Source organism: Leptopilina boulardi, unplaced genomic scaffold, assembly GCF_019393585.1.
Source record: "Leptopilina boulardi isolate dan_hultmark-lab unplaced genomic scaffold, ZJU_Lbou_2.1 LbouV2_372, whole genome shotgun sequence".
Taxonomy (NCBI): domain Eukaryota; kingdom Metazoa; phylum Arthropoda; class Insecta; order Hymenoptera; family Figitidae; genus Leptopilina; species Leptopilina boulardi.
Window position 1 is genome coordinate 2,694,369 of NW_026137943.1, and position 23,678 is coordinate 2,718,046.

The 23,678-nt window shown below is 26.4% G+C and overlaps 2 protein-coding genes across 5 annotated transcripts in view; one reads left to right on the forward strand and one right to left on the reverse strand.

Moving 5' to 3' along the window:
* The first annotated feature begins 5,651 nt into the window (after positions 1 to 5,651).
* LOC127287705 (leucine-rich repeat-containing protein 15) lies at positions 5,652 to 10,300 on the forward strand. Of its 2 annotated transcripts, none has more exons than XM_051314780.1 (6): positions 5,652 to 6,264; positions 6,514 to 6,817; positions 6,938 to 7,166; positions 8,344 to 8,936; positions 9,025 to 9,442; positions 9,493 to 10,300. In XM_051314780.1, the coding sequence occupies exons 1-6, from the start codon at positions 6,052 to 6,054 to the stop codon at positions 10,142 to 10,144; spliced, it is 2,409 nt and encodes an 802-aa protein (XP_051170737.1). In that variant the 5' UTR covers positions 5,652 to 6,051; the 3' UTR covers positions 10,145 to 10,300. The 2 variants fall into 2 exon arrangements, with proteins under 2 accessions (XP_051170737.1, XP_051170739.1); XM_051314782.1 differs by having other exon boundaries at positions 9,508 to 10,300.
* A 1,422-nt stretch (positions 10,301 to 11,722) lies between these two features.
* Positions 11,723 to 23,678, reverse strand: part of LOC127287678 (protein windpipe) — a 32,988-nt gene continuing 21,032 nt past the window's right edge. For 2 of the 3 annotated variants that reach the window (XM_051314735.1, XM_051314737.1), the window contains exons 3-4: positions 20,049 to 20,098; positions 11,723 to 15,416 (exon numbers count right to left, since the gene is read on the reverse strand). In XM_051314735.1, the coding sequence (XP_051170692.1) occupies positions 13,394 to 15,400 (2,007 nt within the window). In that variant the 5' untranslated portion in view covers positions 15,401 to 15,416; positions 20,049 to 20,098 and the 3' untranslated portion in view covers positions 11,723 to 13,393. Of the gene's footprint in view, positions 15,417 to 17,956; positions 18,242 to 20,048; positions 20,099 to 23,678 lie in introns of those variants that run through there. The other variant, XM_051314738.1, reaches the window with a different exon arrangement.

A 23,678-nucleotide genomic window follows, 5' to 3' on the forward strand; every position in this document is an offset into this window, starting at 1 on the left:
TTTATCAGTTAAACTTACTTTTACACATACTCTTTCTACTTGTATAAAAAATTACAAAAATCCCAGCAATTCTGGCTGGCTAAATCTTACTTTTTCTACTTAGTGTTAAATTGCATATTTAGTACTGATAAAACATACTATTTCTTATTTTTATCCAGAACAAAAAATTACAATTTACAATCTTATTTAGAAAAAAATAAGCAGTTTTGTCTAATTAAAACTTACTTTTGCTACTAATCTAGAAATTACTATAGCATATTTTTCGACTAATAAACAATAAATGTTTTTTAAATGTTGTCTGACTGAAAGTCGCTTTTACTACTTTTTCTGAATTAAAAAAAATTTAATTCTTACCAAAACCTACTTTTACTACTTATTTAGAAAAAACGGGAATTTACAAAATCTTATCTATAAAAAAGTAGTTTTGTCTGACTAAAATTAACTGTTTCTACTAATAAAAAATTTACAGTAAAAAAAATTGTTACGTCTGGCATATATTTCACTTTAACTTAAACTACAAACGATATAAAGTTTTCGTCTGACTAACATTTATTTTTACTACTTTCACTAAATTAGAAAAAATTTAAACATTTACGTCTGACTAAAATCTACTTTTACTACTTATTTAGAATAATTCAAGAATTTACCATATTAACTACAAGAAAAGTAGTTTTGTCTGACTAAAGTTGACCTATTCTACTAATACAAAATTTACAGTAAAAAAATTAGTTACGTCTTTTACTAAATTAAAAAATTTTATTCATGTATGACTAAAACCTACTTTTACTACTTATTTAGAAAAAAATCTCCAAATTAAAATCTTATAAAAAAATGAATTTTTTTAGTCTGGCTAAAACTTACTTTTACTACTAATAAAAAATTTACAGTAATAAAAATAGTACATACATATTTTACTACAACTTAAACTACATACGGGTATAGTTTTCGTCTGATTAAAATTTACTTTTACTACTTATACTACATTAGAAAAATTTTAATATTTACGTCTGACGAAAACTTACTTTTACTACTAATCTAATAATAACAAAAATTTCATCAGTGTTTTGACTGACTAAAAAAAAAGTTTTAGTTTTTTTTTTTTTGTTAAGGTAGTGCGATGATATAAAACAGCGTAGGGTTGAAAAAGCAAAATTGAAGCTCAGGAAAAGATTGGATTTAATTTTAGGGACATGCCAGAGCAATTACGAGTGCACATTTCAAAAGACACTGAGCACCCTTTTCGTTTTTGAGACACGTGAAAGGTGTCAAGCAAACGATAGAGGGTTCTCCTTAAAAGCCGACAGAAGATAAGCTCTTATTTATACCTCTGATTTTAAAATGTATATATATATATATAAGGGAGCAACGAATCAAAATAAAATAACAGATCTAAAAAAAAATTCATTGATCTCTCTTTAATTTAAATATAAAAATTATTTATAAATATTTATTTGTCAATAGTCAGGTAAATTATTTGAATAAAATAAATTTTTTTTTACATTTAAATTATTATTCGCAATTACATAAATTAGTAATATTCAAAAAAAAAAATTAAAATCTAAAGTTCAAGGAACTTTGAAAAAAAAAAAAATTGTCGACGTTGAAACGAGTCTTTGGGTGGGGTCGAGACTAGGAGTCTGGTAGAGGTAGTACCAGTCCCCCCTCCCCCTTCATGAAGGAGGGAGGGGGGGTGGAGATGGGGGTGAACTTCCAGGTCCTCGAACTGATCAATACTTGAAACACCGCGAGGTATCGTCCCGCTATTTCCGGTGTCCCCAGCCAGCGGAAATGAAGGCGTTAAAAATATATATAGAAAGCCGATGTGAAACTCCATCCCGGCCGAAAAAGATAGCGATTCCAATGGTATTATATCCTGCCATTCGCTCGTTTCTTGTAAAACTCTTGCTGTGTGTGAGACTGCGCGTCTTTATCTATGAATAAGTCTCTCTCTCTTTCTCTCTCTCTCTCTCTCTCTCTCGCTCGCTCGCTCTCTTTGGAGCCAGCCGCGAGAGCCTGATCGACTTTTAATTATAGCTATCTTTAGGTATGAAAGAGAGAGAGAGAGAAAGAGAGAGAGGGGGGGGGGGTTTCGCTAGACTATATGCAGATGAATCGATACAGATCATCGACGAGATAAAAGAAAATTGATGTATTTCAATCTAATGAGCTCGCCAAAGGACATTTTCTCGATTCATCTTTTTAATTTACAAAAAAATTTCATTATTTTTCGAATTTTTTTACCTTTCTTTTTAGTGCTTCTTCTCATTTATTCACATAGAGGAATGTTTTATTTGAACCAAATACAATAAATGTGACGAAGGGACCTTACGTCAACAAAAATATTAGGTTATGTTGAACGGCAGTATTATCTTGCATAAAAAGTTTCTTTTTCTCTATGTAAACTCAAAATTAGTTTTTTATGGGCTTTTTTGAATGGAAAGTTAAACAAAAATATTTGGTATTGAGAGTTGAGTATTTTCAGTTCACAAATAAAAAACATAACCTAAAATTTTTTTTTGACATAAGGTCCTTTCTCTCGTGGGGCGTCAAATATTTAAATTAAATAAAACTTAGATTTGTCTCAAAGGTAACTATTATAGCCCATTTCTTTGGCATAAATAAATCAGTTTCTCTGGAACAGCGATATATTTCTCTAGAATAGCGAAATATTTCTCTAGAATAGCGAAAACTATCGCTGTTTTAGTGAAACATATAACTGATCTAGGTTGAAGATTATTTTTACGTGCTTTGAGCAAAATAAATTTTTATTTGAATTAAATAAACCATATTTGAATTAATAATTTCATATTTTTTAAATATGAAAAAAACCAACAGGGAGGCGTAACCAGGATTGAGAGTGGAATCTCCGGATTTGCGAAATCGTAACCAAAGGGGTTGGTTGGCATCAACAGGTAGAGAGACCATACTCGCGCCCACTTGGATAAGCCGCGGTTTAAGCGCCGGCGCTGGTTAAGCCGCTCACACCCTCTAAGGGGTGTGACCCACCTTTCATTGGTCCAGTTGGACGTGTGAAAAACAAACTTTGCCCTGCGCAAACAAGAAACATGGATTTTATTTATTTTTTGCAAAAAAAAAGTGAAAAAATTCCTGATTTTTACCATAGTTAAAGTGAAAGTAAGGCTTTTAACCAGGCATGTCTGACTAAAACTTACTTTTACTACTGGTGGGAAAAATTAAAGTAATATTATCGTAGTTTGTGTCTGAATAAAACATGGTTTTACTATTTAAGAAAATTTTATGGTCTGACTAATATTTACATTTACTACTTGTACTAATTAACAAGAAAAATGTATGTCTGACGTAAACTTACTTTTACTACTTATAGAAAACTTAAAGTAATATAAAAAGTTCATGTCTAAAAGTGCTTTTCTACTGATAAAGTGTAAAAGTTTGAAGCGTCTGACTAAAATTCACTTTCTCTACTTTTTACTAAATTAAAACTTTAATGACTGACTAAAACTTACTTTTTTTACTTATAGTAAAATTAAAATTATGTCTGACTATAAACGTAATTTTGCTACTATTAAAATTACAAAATTTCGAATAGTTCTAAAAAAAATATTTAATATTTACGTCTGACTAAAGATTTCTTTTACTACTTTTAGTAAAATTATAATTTTCTGGTTAGTTATATCTATGTTAAACGTATTTTTCTCCTCAAAAATTTGACAAAAATTGTCTGACTAAACTTTTACTACTTATATTAGTTTAGAAAAATTGAAAATGTACGGCTGACTAAAGGATACTTTAACTACTTACAGTACAATTACAATTATTCTAGTTATGTCCGACTAAAACATACTTTTACTACTTATATAGAAATTATAATTTTTGGCCTCACTAGTAGTTACTTTTACTACTTAAACAAAAATTAAAGTAAAATAAACAATTTACGTCTGACTAAAACGTATTTTTCTACTAATAAACAGTAAAAATTAGTTTGAACAAAATTCCCTTTTACTATTTTTACTAAATTATAGAAGAAAAAAAAATTTACGACTGACTAAAATTTACTTTTACTACTTACAGTGAAATTACAATTATTTGGTTAGTTATGTCTGACTAAAACATACTTTAACTACTCATATAGAAATTATCAATGATTAATTGTACTGCCTGACTAATACTTACTTTTACTACTTAAAAAACAAACAGTTTTTGTTTGACTAAAACGTATATTTCTACTGTTAATTAAACTTGAAAAAAAGTTTTCAATTCTCTTCTGTTTGACTAAAATACACTTTTACTACTTATACAGAAATTACAACAATTTTGCCTAAGTAAAATATAAACTTTTCCTACTAACAGTAAAACTACAATAATAAAAGTTCTGTCTTAAATTCTACTTTTATTAATTTTTATTAAGAAACAAAATCTTTAATTGTTTTTTCACTTATGATTGAAATTTGCTCGTACTATATAAATTTGTTTTCAATTTTTCTATATACAAGAAGAAAAAAAATATGAAGCGATTATAGAAAAAAAAAATGCAGAATCCGAACTCTTTTTAGAGTTTAAAATTGAGCAAATAGGACTTTGTAAGGAGGATCGCGGGTTTGTTCGATAAGGAAGTAAGTATTATATCAGTAGTTCAAGCGGAAGGGGGAAAATATCCGCATGGGTCAGCCAAGAGGGGCTTAGACGACCGAGAGATGGCCGCGCTCAATATCGGCTTTACGGATACTTGAGGTATTTATCTAATGTCTTATATTTTCCACTGTCCTGACCATTCAAATTTCCATTTGTGTGGTTGACAACTAAAAATCCTCAGAGTCGAGAAGGAGAAAGAAATTCTTTCAAAAACAAATTCTTATCCCCACAATTATGTAGAAGCAAATTTTTTTATAATTATCTTTTCCCAAAAAAAAATTAAATAAATAATATAATAAAATTTCCATCAATAAATTCAATTTTCTATGGATTAATGATAATATTAAACATAATAATAATAATAATAATAATAATAATAATAATAATAATAATAATAATAATACACGGACAAAAATTTTCACCTGGAACAGCGATATGTTTCGCTAAAAGAGAGAAAGTTTTCATTACTTTAGATAAACATATCGCTGTTTCAGCTAAAGATTTTTTCCCGTGTAATAATAATAATGATAATAATAATAATAATAAAAATATAAAAAAATTACATTTTTTAAGTATTGACATTTTTAAAGAAAATTTTCACTTTAATTTATTAAAAATAAATTACACAATTTTCATTAATTTTGTTGATATAAATAAATTTCAATATTGAACAGCGGAAAATCTTGGTTCGCTGAGTTACGTTATATATATATATATATATACATTGGGTCAATAGCTGTGTTAAAGCAGATAATTTCATTTGAAATTTTACTTTATTTTGCAAAATTTTATATGTAATTAATTTTTTTTTTATAGAAAATTTTTGCAATTTACAAAAGACAAATTTGGTAATTAGATAAAAATTTCAAAAATCTCTGAAATTTGTAAGTTTTCATAAAATTAAAAAAAAATAAATTAAAAAAAAATACAAAAAAAATACAAAAAAAAATACAAAAATAATTTTTTTCAAATTTGTCTATGACAAAATTTTGGATACTAAAATTTTTTTTTTTTTGGAAAAGAATTCGATTTCCCGCCGACTTAAAATAACAAAAAATAAAAAACGTCACAAATCTACCGTTATAATATACGAAAGAGAATATATATATATTCATCATCAGATAACTAGTTATCTTGTTAAACAACGTGCCCGCGTTTGTTATCAAAGATAAGTCAGTAAGTTTCTACTCTCTAGAGAGTAACCGCTCCCATTGAATTGAATTTTTAGTGGGAAATTGAGAATAAAATTTTTCTTATATTTTTTTTTTTGATGAAAAATGACAAATATTCAATAATTGTGCGGATAAAAAATTGAAATAACACAAATTTTTAATACCAAATGAACTCTAAAGATGATTGTTATCTTTATCAAAGTATTAATATGTTGGAAGTGATTTTTCATGAAAAAAGTTTTATGGGTGATACAATAATTTTTTTAAAATGGAATTATTACAAAAAATTGTGTATTCAAGAACAATTTTTAAAATTAGAAAAATATATTTTTTTTTATTGTGTTTGATATTATTATTTTTAATGATTGATGCCGAAAAATTGTGTCCACAAAAATGCTCGTGTCATTTGGATCAAAATCCACGTATTATAATTTGTTCCGGTCAACAATTATTAGAATTTCCTAAAAATTTGAGTGATTTGGTGAGTAAGAATAAAAAATTGATTTTTTTGCTTTCAATAAATATATGACGTAAGTACCGAATATAGAATTAATCTGATTATTTATTAATTAATTAATAATAATAATTATTATTAATGAATTACCATAATTATCTATTATTAATTAATTATTAATATTATTATTAATAAATTTCCCCAATTATTATTAATTATTAATATTATTATTAATTAATTTATAAATTATTAAAATATCGTTCTCCTTTTCAACAGGTAGAAGATTTGGATGTTTCACGAAATAATATATCTGAAATTTCAAATGATATAAATCGCTTAAAAGAATTGGATGAATTAAATTTAGAAAAAAATAGACTGACTTCATTGCCTGATAATTTAAATGGACTTCAAAAACTTCAAAAATTACGTTTAAATGGAAATAATATTTTAACAACCAATGCAATTGCTTCATTGAGTCAATTAAATTTATTGAAAGTTTTATATTTTTCTAATAATCCAATATCAAATTTAAGTGGATTGGAGATTCCAAATCTTCAAGTTCTTGACGCCAGTCATTGTGGTAAATTAATTAATATACAAAAAAAAAAAAATTTTATAAAATAAAATTTCAATTTTTAAATTTGTTTACAAAATTTTTTTTTTTTTTTTTACACGTTCAAAATATTTTTCTCTTTTTCAGAATTCAAAGAATTTGGAAACAATTATTTGAATGGACTTAAAAATTTAAGAATGTTGAGTTTAGCTGAAAATCCATTGACAAATATTGATAATCCAATAAGTGAAAATCTTGCATGGTTAAATCTTTCGTATTGTGATTTAAATTTTTTACAATCAGACACTTTCAAAGGTCTTCCAAATCTTGTGGAATTAATTTTAAAAGACAACAAGCATTTAACATTCAGTACCAGGTAAATAATCATAGCAACCGTTTCCATAACAACAGTTTCCATAGCAACGGTTTCCATAGTAGCGGTTGCTATGGTATCAGTATCCATAGCAACGGTTGCCATGTTAACAGTTTCCATAGCAACAGTTTCCATAGCAACGGTTTCCATAGTAGCGGTTGCTATGGTATCAGTATCTATAGCAACGGTTGCCATGCTAACAGTATCCATAGCAACGGTTGCCATGGTAACAGTATCCATAGCAACGGTTTCCATGTCAACAGTTTCCATAGCAACAGTTTCCATAGCAACGGTTTCCATAGTAGCGGTTGCTATGGTATCAGTATCTATAGCAACGGTTGCCATGGTAACAGTATCCATAGCAACGGTTACCATGGTAACAGTTTCCATAGTAGCAGTTGCTATGGTAACAATATCCATAGCAATGGTTGCCATGGTAACAGTTTCCATAGTAGCGGTTGCTATGGTGACAATTTCCATAGCAACGGTTACCATGGTAACAGATTCCATAGTAGCGGTTGCTATGGTATCAGTATCCATAGCAACGGTTGCCATGTTAACAGTTTCCATAGCAACGGTTTCCATTAAACGGTTACCATGGTAACAGTTTCCATAGTAGCAGTCGCTATGGTAACAATATCCATAGCAATGGTTACCATGGTAACAGTTTCCATGGCAACAGTTTACATAGCAACGGTTGCCATGGAAAGTTTGCATAGCCACGGTTACCATGGTAGCGTTTGCTATGGTAACAGTTTCCATAGCAACGGTTACTTTGGTAACAGTTTCCATAGTAGCGGTTGCTATGGTGACAATTTCCATAGCAACAATTTCCATAGCAACGGTTACCATGGTAACAGTTTCCATAGTAGCAGTTGCTTTGGTAACAATATCTATAGCAACGATTGCCATGGTAACAGTTTCCATGGTAACAATTTCCATGGTAACAATTTCCATGGTAACAATTTCCATGTCTATAGTTTACATAGCAACCGTTGCTATGACCGTTTTGTTCCTTAGCAACCGTTGTTATTTGATATTTTTTCCTTAGCAATGGTTGCCTAAGGATTATTAATATTAATATTGTCCATGAAACCCTATAATTTGTTATTATTAAAATTTAAAAATGTATTTTCTAATATTTGTAATTTAAAATATAATTCTTTTTTTTTTTTTTTAGAAAAGAGGCACTACGTCATAAAAATTTAAAACGATTAGATGTGAGTAATTGCAATTTGGATAGACCTGGAATTCATCAACTTCCATTTCTCACTCAAGTGAAACTTTCTCACAATGGAATTCATTTGCTTCCCGATCGAATATTTGCTAAAAATCGTGCACTCACACATCTTTATCTCGATTATAATCGTATTGTTTATTTAAATAAAAGTTCATTTATTGGTTTAATGAATTTACGTGTACTCGATTTATCTGGCAATCAATTGGAACAAATTCATTGGTCATTATTTCGTGATAGTATTGTATTAAATATATTAAATTTATCATCGAATAATATTAGAGATATTGGAAATTTAACAACATCAGCGTTAACAATTGATTTTTCTTCAAATCTTATTTCAAAAATTGTCACCAATTCATTGATAAATATGCCAAAAATAAGAACATTAAATTTAAGTGATAATATTATTGAAACTATTTTTCATTTAGAATCAATGAGTTTGAGAATATTGGAATTAAAACGTAATCGTTTAGTAGAACTTACTGCACAAATATTTAAAGGATTGCCAGATATTGTGAAAATTGATCTATCTGGTAAGAATTTTGTTCAAATAACATTTTTCTTAACTTTAATTTAACTTTTTCTTTGGATTTTTAAAATTGATATTTTTGAATTTTTTAGGCAATCGACTGACAGAGGGTCCTAATCCTCTAATTTTTGCCAATAATCCCGAATTGAAAATAATTCAACTCGAGGATAATCCATGGCGATGTGATTGTTCACAATTGCATCCAATTTATAATTTTCTAATTCAATTGCCAGTGAAAACAGAAATGGAATATCTAATTTGTCAAAGTCCAACAAATGTCTCTGGATACACTTGGGAAACTGGTTGTTACGATCAATGGTTCGATCCACCTTATACTCCAAAAAATAAAACTTGGGGTTTAGTGGCAATTAGTATATTAACTCTAATTATTGCCGGTGGTACAATAATGTCAATAAAACATGCAATGAAAACAAAAAGAATTGCCCGTAATCAACGTCAACAATTAGAAAGAGCCGAAGCTAGAGAAAGATTAAGATTACTTCAAAGAAGGTACTTTTTTTAAAAAAAAAAAAACCCCCATTTTAATTTTATAAAAATAGAAATATTTTTTTCAGAAACGAACGACTCGAGGAAGAATTAAGGGGTCAATCATCAGAGCCAAGAATTCATCCAATGGAATTAATTGGTCCACCAAGCTATGAGGAAGCTGTTCAAATGCCACGTATTGCACAATCATTGGACAGGCTTGATGTTGCAATAACGGAAAATACAACGCGAATTTTAGGATCAGTTGATAATTTAAGAGTGAAAAAACGTCGTACAAAACGTATCACAAGAAAACGAACAGTGAGCGAAGATAATTTAGCAAGAAGAGAAGAACGTCGCGTGGAAAGAATACGTCGTAATGCATCGCGAACAACAATAACAAGTATACCATCAATACAACATCAATCAAGTAATAATTTGGAAATATCATTAAAAATAAAAACAGATTCCGATCAAAGGGAAAGTGATTCGACAAAAATACAAACACGACCACCAACGCCAATGAGTAAAAAGAAGAAGAGAATTGTTTTATCAAAAGCAGGTACATCAACAGATGATGAAGATTCAGATTTTCAAAATACTCATCAACGAAGCCGAAGAAGTTGCATCATTAAAAGTACAATTAATCTTCCAAATTTATCTCGCGAACCTCGAAGTGGTTTTAGGCCATCTTCAACGACTGATAATAATAATGCGAGTCCATGAATATATTTCATTGGGAAATATTTTCAATGTGTGAGAAAATTTTTTTACTCTTAGATCAGTTATTAATATATATATAGGAGCATTGTAATTATATAAATGTGTGTTTAGAATTTATATCATTTTTTGTTACGTTAATAAAATTCAATTTACTGTAAAGTAAAATTAATAGTTCTTTTTTTATTACCTTGGATTTAATTAATCTAAAGTTTCAATTTTTTTTTTGATTTAATTAAGCAAAATCATTGAAAACATTTACCATAACAATGGTTGCTATGTTTTCCTTAACAATTGTTACCATGGTATTGGATTCCAAAGCAATGATTTCCATAGCAACTGTTGCCATGGTAACAGTTTCCATAGCAACGGTTGCTATGGTTTTCTCACCAACTGTTACCATAGTATCGGTTTCCATAGCAACGATTTCCATAGCAACGGTTGCAATAGTAACTGTATCCATAGTAACGGTTGCTATGGTAACAGTATCCATATCAACGGTTACCATGGACACAATTTCCATAGTAACCGTTGCTATGGAAACGGTTGTCATGGAAACCGTTGCTATGAATACTGTTTCCATAGCAACCGTTACTATGAAAACTGTTTCCAAGGTAACGGTTGCTATGGAAACTGTTTCCATGGTAACGGTTGCTATGGAAACTGTTGCCATGGCAACCGTTGCTATGGAAATTGTTGCCATGGTAACCGTTACTATGGTAACCGGTACCGTGGTAACAGTGGATAAGGGAACCGTTGCTATGGAAACTGTTGCCATGGTAACCGTTGCTATGGAAACTGTTGCTATGGCAACCGTTGCTATGGAAATTGTTGCCATGGTAACGGTTGCTATGAATACTGTTTCCATAGCAACCGTTACTATGGCTATGGAAACTGTTGCCATGGCAACCGTTGCTATGGAAATTGTTGCCATGGTAACCGTTACTATGGTAACCAGTACTATGGTAACAGTGGATAAGGGAACTGTTGCTATGGAAACTGTTGCCATGGTAACCGTTGCCATGGCAACCGTTGCTATGGAAATTGTTGTCATGGTAACGGTTGCTATGGAAACTGTTGCCATGGCAACCGTTGCTATGGAAATTGCTGCCATTGTAACCGTTACTAAGGTAGACGAATTACACTAAACAAAAAAAATATCACAATTATATTATTTTAAAAAAAACTTCCTAAATTACAACTTAAAAAATTAGAAATATAATTTTATTTTTTTTTCGAATAATATACGTATATACAATATTTTCAATAATCGACTACAATAGAATATAAATTATAAGTTTTTTTTTTTTTTTTTTTTTTTGTTAAATTTACATTTTTTCTCTAACAGTGAAAATCTTAATAATAAATTTATTTGTAATACATATATGATTTAATTGATTAAATTATCGATAATTTTCTCAAAAAAAAAAAAACAAATAATAATAGTAATATTAAATAATTTTTGACGGATTAAAATTAATTTCAGTTTTGTATATAATAATTATATACATATATTGACACAAATATTCATAACAAGATATATAATTATATATTATATGGGATGTATTATTAAAAGACTGCAAATGTAAATATAATAATATAAAGTCTTTATATCATGTTAAAATCTAATCTTAATTTTTTTTTTTTTATCTTCTAGTTAGAATCTAACGAGGTGAGATTGATGATGTAACATACAGGTTTTTTTTTTTCTTGTGATGTACATAATATGAAAATCTAATAGATGTGAACCTTACAAAAAAAAAAAGGAGGAAAAAAAAATTGTCAAGACGGAAATCCCACTTACTCGTTTAAATCGTAGTGTTTAGTTCATTTGGCTTACAAAGATGTAATAAATACTTGTCGTTCACAAATAAAAAAAAAAAAAAAACGTGACTTAAAATGACACATTTTTAATCACTTAAAAAGTAAATAACGGTTCACTGCCCTCATATATTTAATATATTTATATATATATATATATCTACTATAATGTTAAAACGTTCTGAACTCTCATATTTCTACGTAAAATTATTCTTAAAATGTAGAAAATGGTCACAGCTTATTATTTTCATACAATAAGAGAAACTGTCGAAAGATTAAAATTTTTTATTATGTGAAAATATATTTAAATATTTCACAAATTGATAGAATTTTATTACTATAAAAAGGTGAGATTTTTTTTTTTGTTTCTGCTAATTAAAGAAGTAAAATATTTTTCACGTAACGTAACTGTAAAAACGAGTTTTTTTGAAAAAATGCAGTCAAAAGTTTCCCTCATGGTGTATTATAAGGCTTATATTTTAAAGCTACTTAGAATTAACACCTGGTAAGTAGAAATTTTCATAAATGACAAAAAAAAAAAAAATAAAAAAAAAAAAATGCTAAGAATCCGTTGTTCGTTTATCACGAGATGACTAATACAAAAGGTATTCATTCATGCAGCACTCATCGTTACTTAATTTATTGTCATTAATAAAAAGTGTGCAAAATACATGCATGAGAAAAATTCTATTTCTCTTGAACCTGAGTTCATTTATATTAAATGTTTAAAAACCAATCCCCCATTAAAATAACGAAAAAATATATAAACAAATATTTATCGAAATGTATTAATAAAAAAAAATTCGATTTTGTTGGAAAAATACAAAAATTACTAACGAGGAGTAAAAAAAATATTTTTTTTTTGGGGCACCAGTATTGAAAACTATTTTTCTGTTATGAAGTAACTATTTTTTTTTTTTAAATTTTCTTATTAATTGTTTGAAGAGTGACTAGCCTCAACAAAAGTCTTTTCTTCGGAACATAATAATCTTGATTAAACATATATGACTGTAATGACAATTATTTCTTATCAAAGAATTTTTATTTTCTTTTGAAAACTAGAAAAATAATTCAAGCGATTCTTTTTTTTTCTTGTAATATTATGAAAAAATTGTATTATAACAAAAAAATTGGTTTCTATTAAAAGGAATTGTTTTATACGACACGGAGACAATTTGTAAAATGGACCTCTAATAGATTCACCTATAGTACTAGTCCCATTTAGGAATTAAGCATCTATTACGATACGTCCGTTTTGTTATATATTTCTGACTAAAAACTATTAGCACTTTATAGACCACTTAAACAGAAAAAAGAAACCTAATTTTTTTTTTACATTCTCATTATGAGAATATATAAAATATTTTTTGTTTCTATATTGTTTTTTCTAATTTAAAAAAAAGAATCACTGGTGAGTGGCGAAATAAATTGATTTCAAGGTGTTTTGACTAGGTTTTCACCCATTTTCGTTCGTGTGATGAGAATTGGCGTTTTTGGCACACTATCGGGATTTTCTTGTAGAATAATTTTCACTCGTTGTGCATCGGGACTTAGAGGTGGACTACCAATATCCGTCATTGGTGTATTTGGTGGTGCTTTTATTTCATTTTGTGATAAATTAAGTGGTGGGATTTTAAATTTTTCGGGATTTTGATGTGATTTTCCATTTGTTGATGGTTGTACTTCGTCTTGGGATATTGATTTTCTTGGTGGTTTCACTGGATCCAATTGATCGGTTACTGATGATTCATCAATAGGAGATGATGTTTCTTTAACACCATTTCCATTTCGATTTAGTACCACCTTTTCCTTATCGTCCGTTTGTAAAGGTACTTTAATTAATGGTACATTTTCTGCATTTCCATTTATCATTTTTGGTTGTACTGCATTACCACCACTTTCGAGTAGGGATTTTCTCATTTCCTTGAGTTCAGTACCACGTTCAACGTCATCGGGTACACGTTTCTTTTTGCAAAAATCACCTTTGTAGGCGGCAAGAACAATGAGAGCGATAAATATACCAAGAAGCACTATTAAAACAACCATTGGTGCATTTCCAGTTTTTGCCTCTTGTGAAGCGTCAGCTAATTCTTGTTTTGTTTCACCATCTTTTATTGGAATTTCATTATTTTTAACAACTACAGTTTTATCAATATTTGATTTTTCTGATATTTTATCAGATTTTGTTGGCATTACATCAACATCTGATTCTTCATCTGGTACAACGGGCATAAATTCTTCATTTTCAATATCGGCAAATTTTGGAGCTTTTGTTGATGTTGTTTCACCACAACTACCAAATATTGTATCAAATAAACTACAATTATTTGTCGGATCTTTGTCAAAATTTAAATCCTTAAATACAGATTCTTCTTCTCTTTTTTTGGTGAAATCAATTGGCGGTGTTAGTGTACCGGAACCTTCGTCATCATCTCCAGAGCCTTCGTTTAAAAATAAATCTACTTTATTTGTTGTCTCCGTTGGATTTGTTGATGTTTCGGTTGATGATTTTTCTTCGCTGTCAAAAAATAGACCATCGTCAATTTTTAATTTTGGTTTTTCCAATGATTTTGTTGTGGTTTCTTGTGTTGGTTGAGTAATTTCAATTGTTGTTTCTGTAATTGATGGTTCTGTTGGTTTTGGAGCTGGTGTTTCAGCTTCGGTTGTAAATGGTACTGGTGTTTCTGGTGCTGGTGTTTCAGTAATTTCTGGTGCTATTGGTGGTGTTTCAACATCTTCAAATTCACCATCGTCATCATCTATTACATCCTCATCACCTGAACCAAATTCTTCTAAACCATCGGGTTGATCCTTCTGCATACCTTCATCTTGTTCTTCAAATGTACAAACCAATTCTGAACTTGGCTTCAATAGGGACCATCCCTTAACTCCAAGTGGTCCACTGCAAATTGCTCTTTTTGATAGTTTAACTCCTTTTTCCACTAATTTATCTCGTACTTTTAAAGTTGCACAATTACAATCGATATGATTTCTCGTGATATCGAGAAATTTGAGATTTTTCAAATTGAGCAATGCATCGGGAAGATGACGAATGTTGTTCTTTTTTAAACTAAGAGTGCGTAATTTTTTTAATCCCTCCAAAGAACTCGAGTTCAATTGTTTAATATGATTTTCAGCTAAATTTAAAGAATGTAATTGTGATAAATGAAGAAATGTTCCTGGTGAAATTTTTGATAAATTTCCTTTTGAAAGATCTAAATGTTTTAGGCTTGTTAAATTTTGTAGTAAAATTGGTGTTAGAATATTTTCCGCTACTGTTGTCTTCAATGTAACAATATCCTCGGATTTTATGTTCTTGATGTCCTTTAATGAATGACAGGTAGCAATTGTGAAATTTTCAATACTACATTGTGCTTCCGTTGGCCTCCAAAAGTCCAGGAGGAAAAGTAGGAAGAACCCAAAGAGATCAGTGGACCGCATTTTTACTCTGATAGACCTGAAAAAAAAACATTTCATTAGAGACATTTTTCAAAAGATTTTTGAAAAAGATTTTTTGGAAATTACTTTTGTAAACGATTATTGCGTTTAAAAAAGGGCGCCTTCATCGGAGGGTTTCGTGGCCAATATTAATATTACCGTTTCTAAGAAAAAAAATTCTTAGCAATCGTTGCTAAGGGAAAAAATGGTTATGGAAACAGTTGCTATGGAAACGGTTACTATACAAATTGTTACTATGGAAACGGTTACTATAGAAACGGTTACTATGAAAATTGTTACTATGGAAACGGTTGCTATGGAAACAGTTACTATGGAAATTGTTACTATGAAAATTGTTACTTAGTAAATTGTTACTATGGAAATGGTTACTATGGAAATTGTTACTATGGAAACGGTTACTATGAAAATTGTTACTATGGAAACGGTTGCTATGGAAACAGTTACTATGGAAATTGTTACTATGAAAATTGTTACTATGGAAATTGTTACTATGGAAATGGTTACTTTGGAAATGGTTACTATGGAAATTATTACTATGGAAATGGTTACTTTGGAAATGGTTACTATAGAAACGGTTGCTATGGAAACGGTTACTATGAAAATTGTTACTATGGAAACGGTTGCTATGGAAACAGTTACTATGGAAATTGTTACTATGAAAATTGTTACTATGGAAATTGTTACTATGGAAATGGTTACTTTGGAAATGGTTACTATGGAAATTATTACTATGGAAATGGTTACTTTGGAAATGGTTACTATAGAAACGGTTGCTATGGAAACGGTTACTATGAAAATTGTTACTATGGAAACGGTTGCTATGGAAACAGTTACTATGGAAATTGTTGCTATGAAAATTGTTACTATGGAAATTGTTACTATGGAAACGGTTGCTATGGAAACAGTTACTATGAAAATTGTTACTATGAAAATTGTTACTATGGAAATTGTTACTATGGAAATGGTTACTTTGGAAATGGTTACTATGGAAATTGTTACTATGGAAATGGTTACTTTGGAAATGGTTACTATAGAAACGGTTGCTATGGAAACGGTTACTATGAAAATTGTTACTATGGAAACGGTTGCTATGGAAACAGTTACTATGAAAATTGTTACTATGAAAATTGTTACTATGGAAATTGTTACTATGGAAATGGTTACTTTGGAAATGGTTACTATAGAAACGGTTGCTATGGAAACGGTTACTATGAAAATTGTTACTATGGAACTTTCGGATCTGGGTCATGAAACCCTAAAAATTTAAAAATTATAATTAACTAATAAATAAATGATAATTTTAAAAAATTAATGATAATTCATTGTTGAATGATAAATTTAAAAAATAATCATATCGTCGACGATAAAAAAGGAAGTTATTATTTTTTTTTTTTACCCAAAAGACATTAAAAGAGTTTTTATTGTGGAATAAAAAAAAAAAAATTTTAATTGATTTCAAAGTAAATTTGTCGGAAAGACATTAAAAACAGAATAACAAAGAGCATCATTATATTTACTACTTACATCAGTTATATGAACGTCAGTAGAGAGTAGAGAGAGAAAAAAAAAATTGGTAGTTATAGAGGTTAATGGCATTCAATGATTGAACACTAACGATTAATGAATCTCTGTCTTTCTTTGCAAGAGATGATAAACGATAAAAAAAAAAAGAAGTAAATGATAATTTAAAATTAAAAAAAAAAAATTTTTTTTAAATCAACATATTAGAGGACAGGTAAACATTTTATTATTTAAAACTAACCGCATGAGAACAAATGAATTTCAATTATTTTGTTAATATATAGTTGATAAGAAATTCTTATCAAACTGATGACACAATTGAAGAAAGTGCGAGTAACGTATGCAAACAAAAAAAAAAATAACGCAAACAAGAATTTAATATACCTATTAATCAAATTTTTTTTTAGAGTTTGTAATTGAATGACTAGAAATTAGAAAAATTATAATTTAATTAAAATAGTCTTTTTTTTTTAAATACGAGGTTATTGAATAAAAATGTTTAATAAAAACTGTTCATTGTTTTGTGTTTTTTTTTTTGTCAGTAGTTCCTGTAGAAAAAAAACGAGGCCACTAATAAATCAGAAAGAAAATTGAGAAAAATAATTATTGTTTAATTCAACACAAGTTTTTTTTAATTAATAATTTTTAGTACCATAAATCAAGGAATTATACAAAATCTCATATTTTTCCATGCAACTTGTTTGATTAATTTTTTTCAACTTTGAAAGAAGAAGGTAATTATTTTTTTTTGTTTTTGCATAAGAATTCATTAAAAAATTGTTTTCCTGCACATTAATATTATTATTGTCAATATTTAGTATTATTATTATTATTATTATTTTCCAAATAATTATAAATGAAACCTTTTTCTTTTCTATAGAAAATCGAAAATTTATTTTTGCAGCAAATAAAAAATATGAAAAAAAATAATTTGAAATAAAAAAAAAAGTTTTATTTTGAAAAACGTGAAATTTTGGAATATAACGATGAAAAAAAAATACATATTTGTTTACATACAGTTTAACATAAAAATGTGGTTCTACGTTCCAAAAATATATTTTTTTCCTTTTCCTTTTTTTTTGCAAGATTGATTGCTTTAAGACATTTTTAGATTTGGTGAAATGACTTTATATATATATATATATATAGGATCGGTGAACTTTGAAACACCTTTTCATCAATGATTATAAAGATAAACACAAAAGTTTATTGAATGTGTAATTCGCGATTCACTAACGCACTTTGCAAAGACTTTTCGTATAGGCAGCATCAGAACAAACTTCCTTTGCGCGACGCGATTCTATACATAGCAACGCAACATTCGGCATGCTATTTGCACTATTTTGCATACTATTCACCAAATGGCGACAAACTCTGACGTCATTGACGATTCTATGTATCTATATGTGTGTGTTTATATATATATATACATTATGTATACGATACGCGTAAACGATATGAGTCGCGCATAATATTATATACATAAAAAAGGAAGACAATGGATAATAATCAAAACCTTTTTCGAGGAAATTTTAAGTAGTGAGAATTATTATTATTTTTTTTTTTAATAAATAATAATTATAAATTATTTATTTATTTATTTATTTACACGGGCAATATTATAAAATAAATAATTATAATAATAAAAATAATAACAATAATAAGAAAAAGAGAAAAAAGAAGAAGGCTAAGATTTATTAAATAATATTTTCTTAATAAAAGTAGTTATAACTTATAAATTTTCTACCAGTTTTTTTTATTTAAAAATAAATCCTTATTCTTTCTTATCAGTAACTCCGTTAAAATTTATCCACAATTATCTTGATGGTGATGTTGACTCATTTAATCAAAGTAACAATATTAAGTCGAGAAATTTGTTCATAATCAAAGCAAACAATTTAAAAAAAAAATTATTAACATTACGAATAATTTTTTATAAATGAAAATTAATTTATTGACAATAATTTTATTGTTTGTATTTCCTTTTTTTTTGGTAATATTCCTTTTTATAAGTTTAATGAATTAAAAGAAACTTTTACTAAAATACAATAAAAATTTATATTAAAAAAAGTAATAACAATAATAGTAATAAAACTTATAATAAAAATAACAATAATAATAATAATAATTTATAATAATAATAATATTAATAATACATAATAATAAAAATAATAATAATAATAATAATAATAATAATAATAATAAAAATAATAATAATAATAATAATAATAATAATTTTTAATAAAAAATAATAACAATATTAATAATAGTAATAACAATCCAAATGATTATAATAAAAATAACAATAAAATTTTTCTTTTGATATCAATTCTTTAAAGTAACCTCAGCATATATTGCCCATTATCTATTATTCAATTTACGTTGTACAATAAAAACGTAATTATTGTTTACTTCATCAAAGAAGTTCAATAAGACAATATAATTATAGTAATGAGTTATTATATGTGTTGCGTGTTAATTTTTAAAATTAATATTTATTCTAATAAAATAACTTTTTTTTTTGACGATAATTTTTATTTTATTCGAAATTTTTATAAATTAATCAATATTACAAATTTATAATAATATTTATTGTTACAATTTATTTAAATAAAAAAAAAATATTTTTTTGTTTTGATTAAAAACATAATTTTCTTTTTGATGAATCATTTAATGAATAATTCTTAGTTGACATTATGAAAAAAAAAATTATTCAATATAAAAATCACTATTTATTTAAAAAATAAATATTTTTGTCATAAATTTAATTTATACCGTCATTAAAATCCTAATTTTAATTATTGAGTAACTCCTGTTTGTAATCGTATAACTGGTGTTAAATAGAATATATAATAGAATTAATATTTCATTTCATATGAAGGATATTAATTTTATTTATATATTCAAAACGAAATTTATAAATTTATTATATATTATTATATTTTATTATAATATTAAATATATTATTAAATATATTATTAAATATATTATTAAATATATTAAATCTTGCATTAGCGTACATATATCCTGAAAAATTGAAAAAAAAAAAAATTCGAAACACAAAATGATAAATAAACTGGACCAAAGGAATGGATTGAAATATACTCACGTTTCGTTTACTCAGATGTGGCTTCAGGAGGAGCGCGGCTCCGGTAGCATCTGTAACATTTCAATGAATTCGCACATGTAAAATCCTGTTTACAAAACAATCTTTAAGATAAAAGGTTTTAAAGATATAAATGACGCAAAAAAAAAAAAAAAAAAACGAAACTACTATTATTTTTGCAAAAATTTCGCATAAAATATTTTTTATTGAATCACGAATGTAAAAAATTTTAGTTGCAATTTTACTTATTTTTTTTGTTTTATTTATTTTTTAATTTTTTAGTTTTTTTTTAATTTATTTATTTTTTAATTTTTTATTTTTTAAAAATATTTTTTAGTTTATTATTTTCTTTTGTTCTTATTTTTATTTTTTAATTTTTTAGTTTTTTTTATGTTTTAGTTTATAATTTTTTAGTTATTATTTTTGTTTTTTAATTTTAATTTTCAGTTTTACATTTTTTTTTTATTTAAAAATTAAAGAAAAATTTATTTAAAAACAAAATTTCTTTTTTTTTAGAATTTTTTTGAAATTAAAAAGTATTTTTGTTTTAAAAAATGCAATATAATCAGTTTGTAGAAAAGGAATAAATATTTATTTTTATGAAATTAACAAGAAGCACGTGGTGTATTATTCTATTAATAGTTCATTCTTGGCTGGCTTGATGTCACTCGAATACCATCGCACGTGGAGAATATTTCATTCATGGTGTGTATCTATATGCATGACACATTATTGAATGGAGAAATATTGTTTTTATATGTGTCTATATCAAAATTTCATCACTTTATTTTAATTAAAAAAAAAAAAATTGAATCACGATGAAAAATTTATGTAATATTTGCAAAAAAGAAAATTTGATTTTTTTGAAATAATAAAATAATAATTTTTTTCTCAATTTAAAAAAAAGAATTTTTTTTTTATTTTTTACATTATTTTTATTTATATTTATTTATAATATTTATTTGATATAATTTTTTATATTTATACTTATATGTAATTTATATAATATTTATTTACAATATTTATTTACAATATTTATTTACAATATTTATTTATAATATTTATTTATAATATTTATTTATATATATTTTTAACTAATTTATATTATTTATTTATTTAATATTTATTTATTATATTTATTTATAATTTATACAAACGGAGAAAAATGGATAACAAAAATAAAGTAATTTTTACTATAGTCGCAAAGTAAATTCTAAAGTGTTCAAAATTTCTGTCAACTCTTGTCCCGGAAATAGTAAAAAATACTATTTCCGGGTTTTAAATTTTATTATTTCGAAGTCATTTTTTCTATTTCCGGAGCAAAAGGTTATTTTACTTTCTAAGTAGTAAAAATTTACTCAAATTTTTTTTTCAGGTAACATATTTATTTAATAATACACAGAAAAAAATCTTCATCTGGATCAGCGAAAAATTAAATCACTAAAGTAGGGCGAAAGATTTAACTGAAACAATTATAAATTTAGCTATTTTAGTGAAAACTTTCACTGCTTTAGGTAAATCTTTTTTTCCTTGTATATTTGTATAATATAATATAATAATAATAATTATTATTATAATTATAATATTAATTAAAAAAAACTTATCTAATATAAATAAAAAAAAAACATTTTTTCTCAAAATAAAATAAAACTTTTTAATTTTCAAATTTCACAAAATGAGAAAAATTGAAATTTTACACGCTTTCTTGATTTCTATTTACAAACAAAATTTGATTTCATTATAAATGAGAAAAAGGATCGATTTGTGAAAGAGTTTTTTCTTTTTTTTAGTTTTGTATGAAAAATTTCTCTTTCCTTTCGATTAAAAGAAACGGTAATGTACACACAGATTGCGAAGAAGCAATAAAGAAACGCATATATAGAATTTCGAGAAAATCTAAAATATATATATATATATATATTCTCTTTTTCGCATTCATTATATGGACATGTCAATCGAGTGTCAACAACGATATCCGTCAGAATTGATTAGAGAGAAGTCATCGAATGAATTCCAAAAATGATGAAACGAGTGCATACAAGTGTGACAAGTTTGGTTCAAAAGGAGGCTATTTAGTTGTTTCGAGAGTATAAATAACGGTTTTGTCTATATAGCATATATATATATATATATATGGTCCAGTTTGTCGCACGTGTTTTGTATTAAACTCTTAAATGAGAAAACCATCTCTCTCGTGTGATGAGCATCTCAATGTCAATTTCTATATAGTATAGAAGCCGGAAGTAGAAAGTGCTTTTACGGAAAAATTTATACACAAATCTCACTTGAAGATTCAATAAAGAAAACAGTATTTTCTAGCACCCATATAATTCTTTCTATTTTATAAATAAAAGATTATTTAGAAGAACAAAAATTTATATTTTCTTCAAATAATTTATTTTTATTAAATATTTAATATTTAAATAAATATTTAATTGAACCAAATAATTTTTATTTCAATTAAATAAATTATATTTCCAATAAATTGTATTATTTATTTTATTTTCAGTATTTAATTATTTTTTCAAATAAATTTTGAAATTGAATAAATAATTTTTGTATTTTAAATAAATATCAATTAATAAATAAAAAATAATTATTTTTTATATAATAAAGTAACAAATTTGAATCAAAAATTTTTTTTTATAATCCTTTTTTTATTATCTACAATTAAATAATTTAATTTTTATTATTTTGTTTATTTCCTAAACTTTGTGAATTTTTAAATGAAAAACAATTTTTAAGATTTCAAAAATGGAATTTTAATGAATTAATTTATGAATGCAAATTTTCGTTGGATGATTAATCTCTGAAGGCAAATGTCATAACAGTAATATGAATTTAAAAAAAGAATAAAAGAAGCACTATTCCTTTTTATATATTAAAGTTTTAACTGTGAATTCAAGTATTGAAAGCGCCTAAAATACAAACGCAACACATTTTTTTTTTCCTCTACATATATATGTAGCCGAAGTGGTCAAATCGATTAAGTCACGCTCGTCGAATGACTTTGAAGAAACCCGACGAAATTGCATTCACTCGAAAAGGAAAAAAAAAACGAGAAATTCAATTTTTAAACTAAATGATTCCAAGGATTTCAATATACACAAATACAAGATTTACCTCTTTTAATCTATATAATCCATTTATGGAATAGTTCTTTTGATCAAATACCTTAAATTCTAAATTTTCTCTAAATTATTTGCGATTTCGAAATTATTTACAATTTTCAATAATTATTTCCATTTTTCGTAATTTGTATTTTTTTCTCTAATTATTAGCATTTTTCAAAAATTATTTGCGTAATTGTTTGCATTCTATTTTTTTTTTTTTTTTTGTAATTATTTGCGAAAAAAAACTCCAATTTGTTTATTAAGAACAATAACAATATTATCATAGACAAATCATGTGATATAAACAAAAAAAATGACTTGCAAATTTTTCTAAGACAAAATAAAAATAATAATTTAAAAAAAAAATCTACTCAATGATAATTACAATAATAGCTCTATTGTGTAAAAGATAATTTGAAAATAAAATCATTATAATAGAATGTATATAAATAATTATCTAAGAATAAAATTTTTATTAAATCAAGAAAGATGATTTTTCAGAAATGAAGATGTCACTTCA

What these genes read in the sequence shown, in the direction of transcription:
- LOC127287705 (XM_051314780.1), top strand. Translation starts at nt 6,052, where the DNA reads ATGGAATTATTACAAAAAATTGTGTATTCAAGAACAATTTTTAAAATT. An exon ending in CATTTAACATTCAGTACCAG is followed by an intron (nt 7,167 to 8,343) that starts GTAAATAATCAT and finishes TTTTTTTTTTAG; the next exon opens with AAAAGAGGCACTACGTCATA. An exon ending in TGTGAAAATTGATCTATCTG is followed by an intron (nt 8,937 to 9,024) that starts GTAAGAATTTTG and finishes TGAATTTTTTAG; the next exon opens with GCAATCGACTGACAGAGGGT.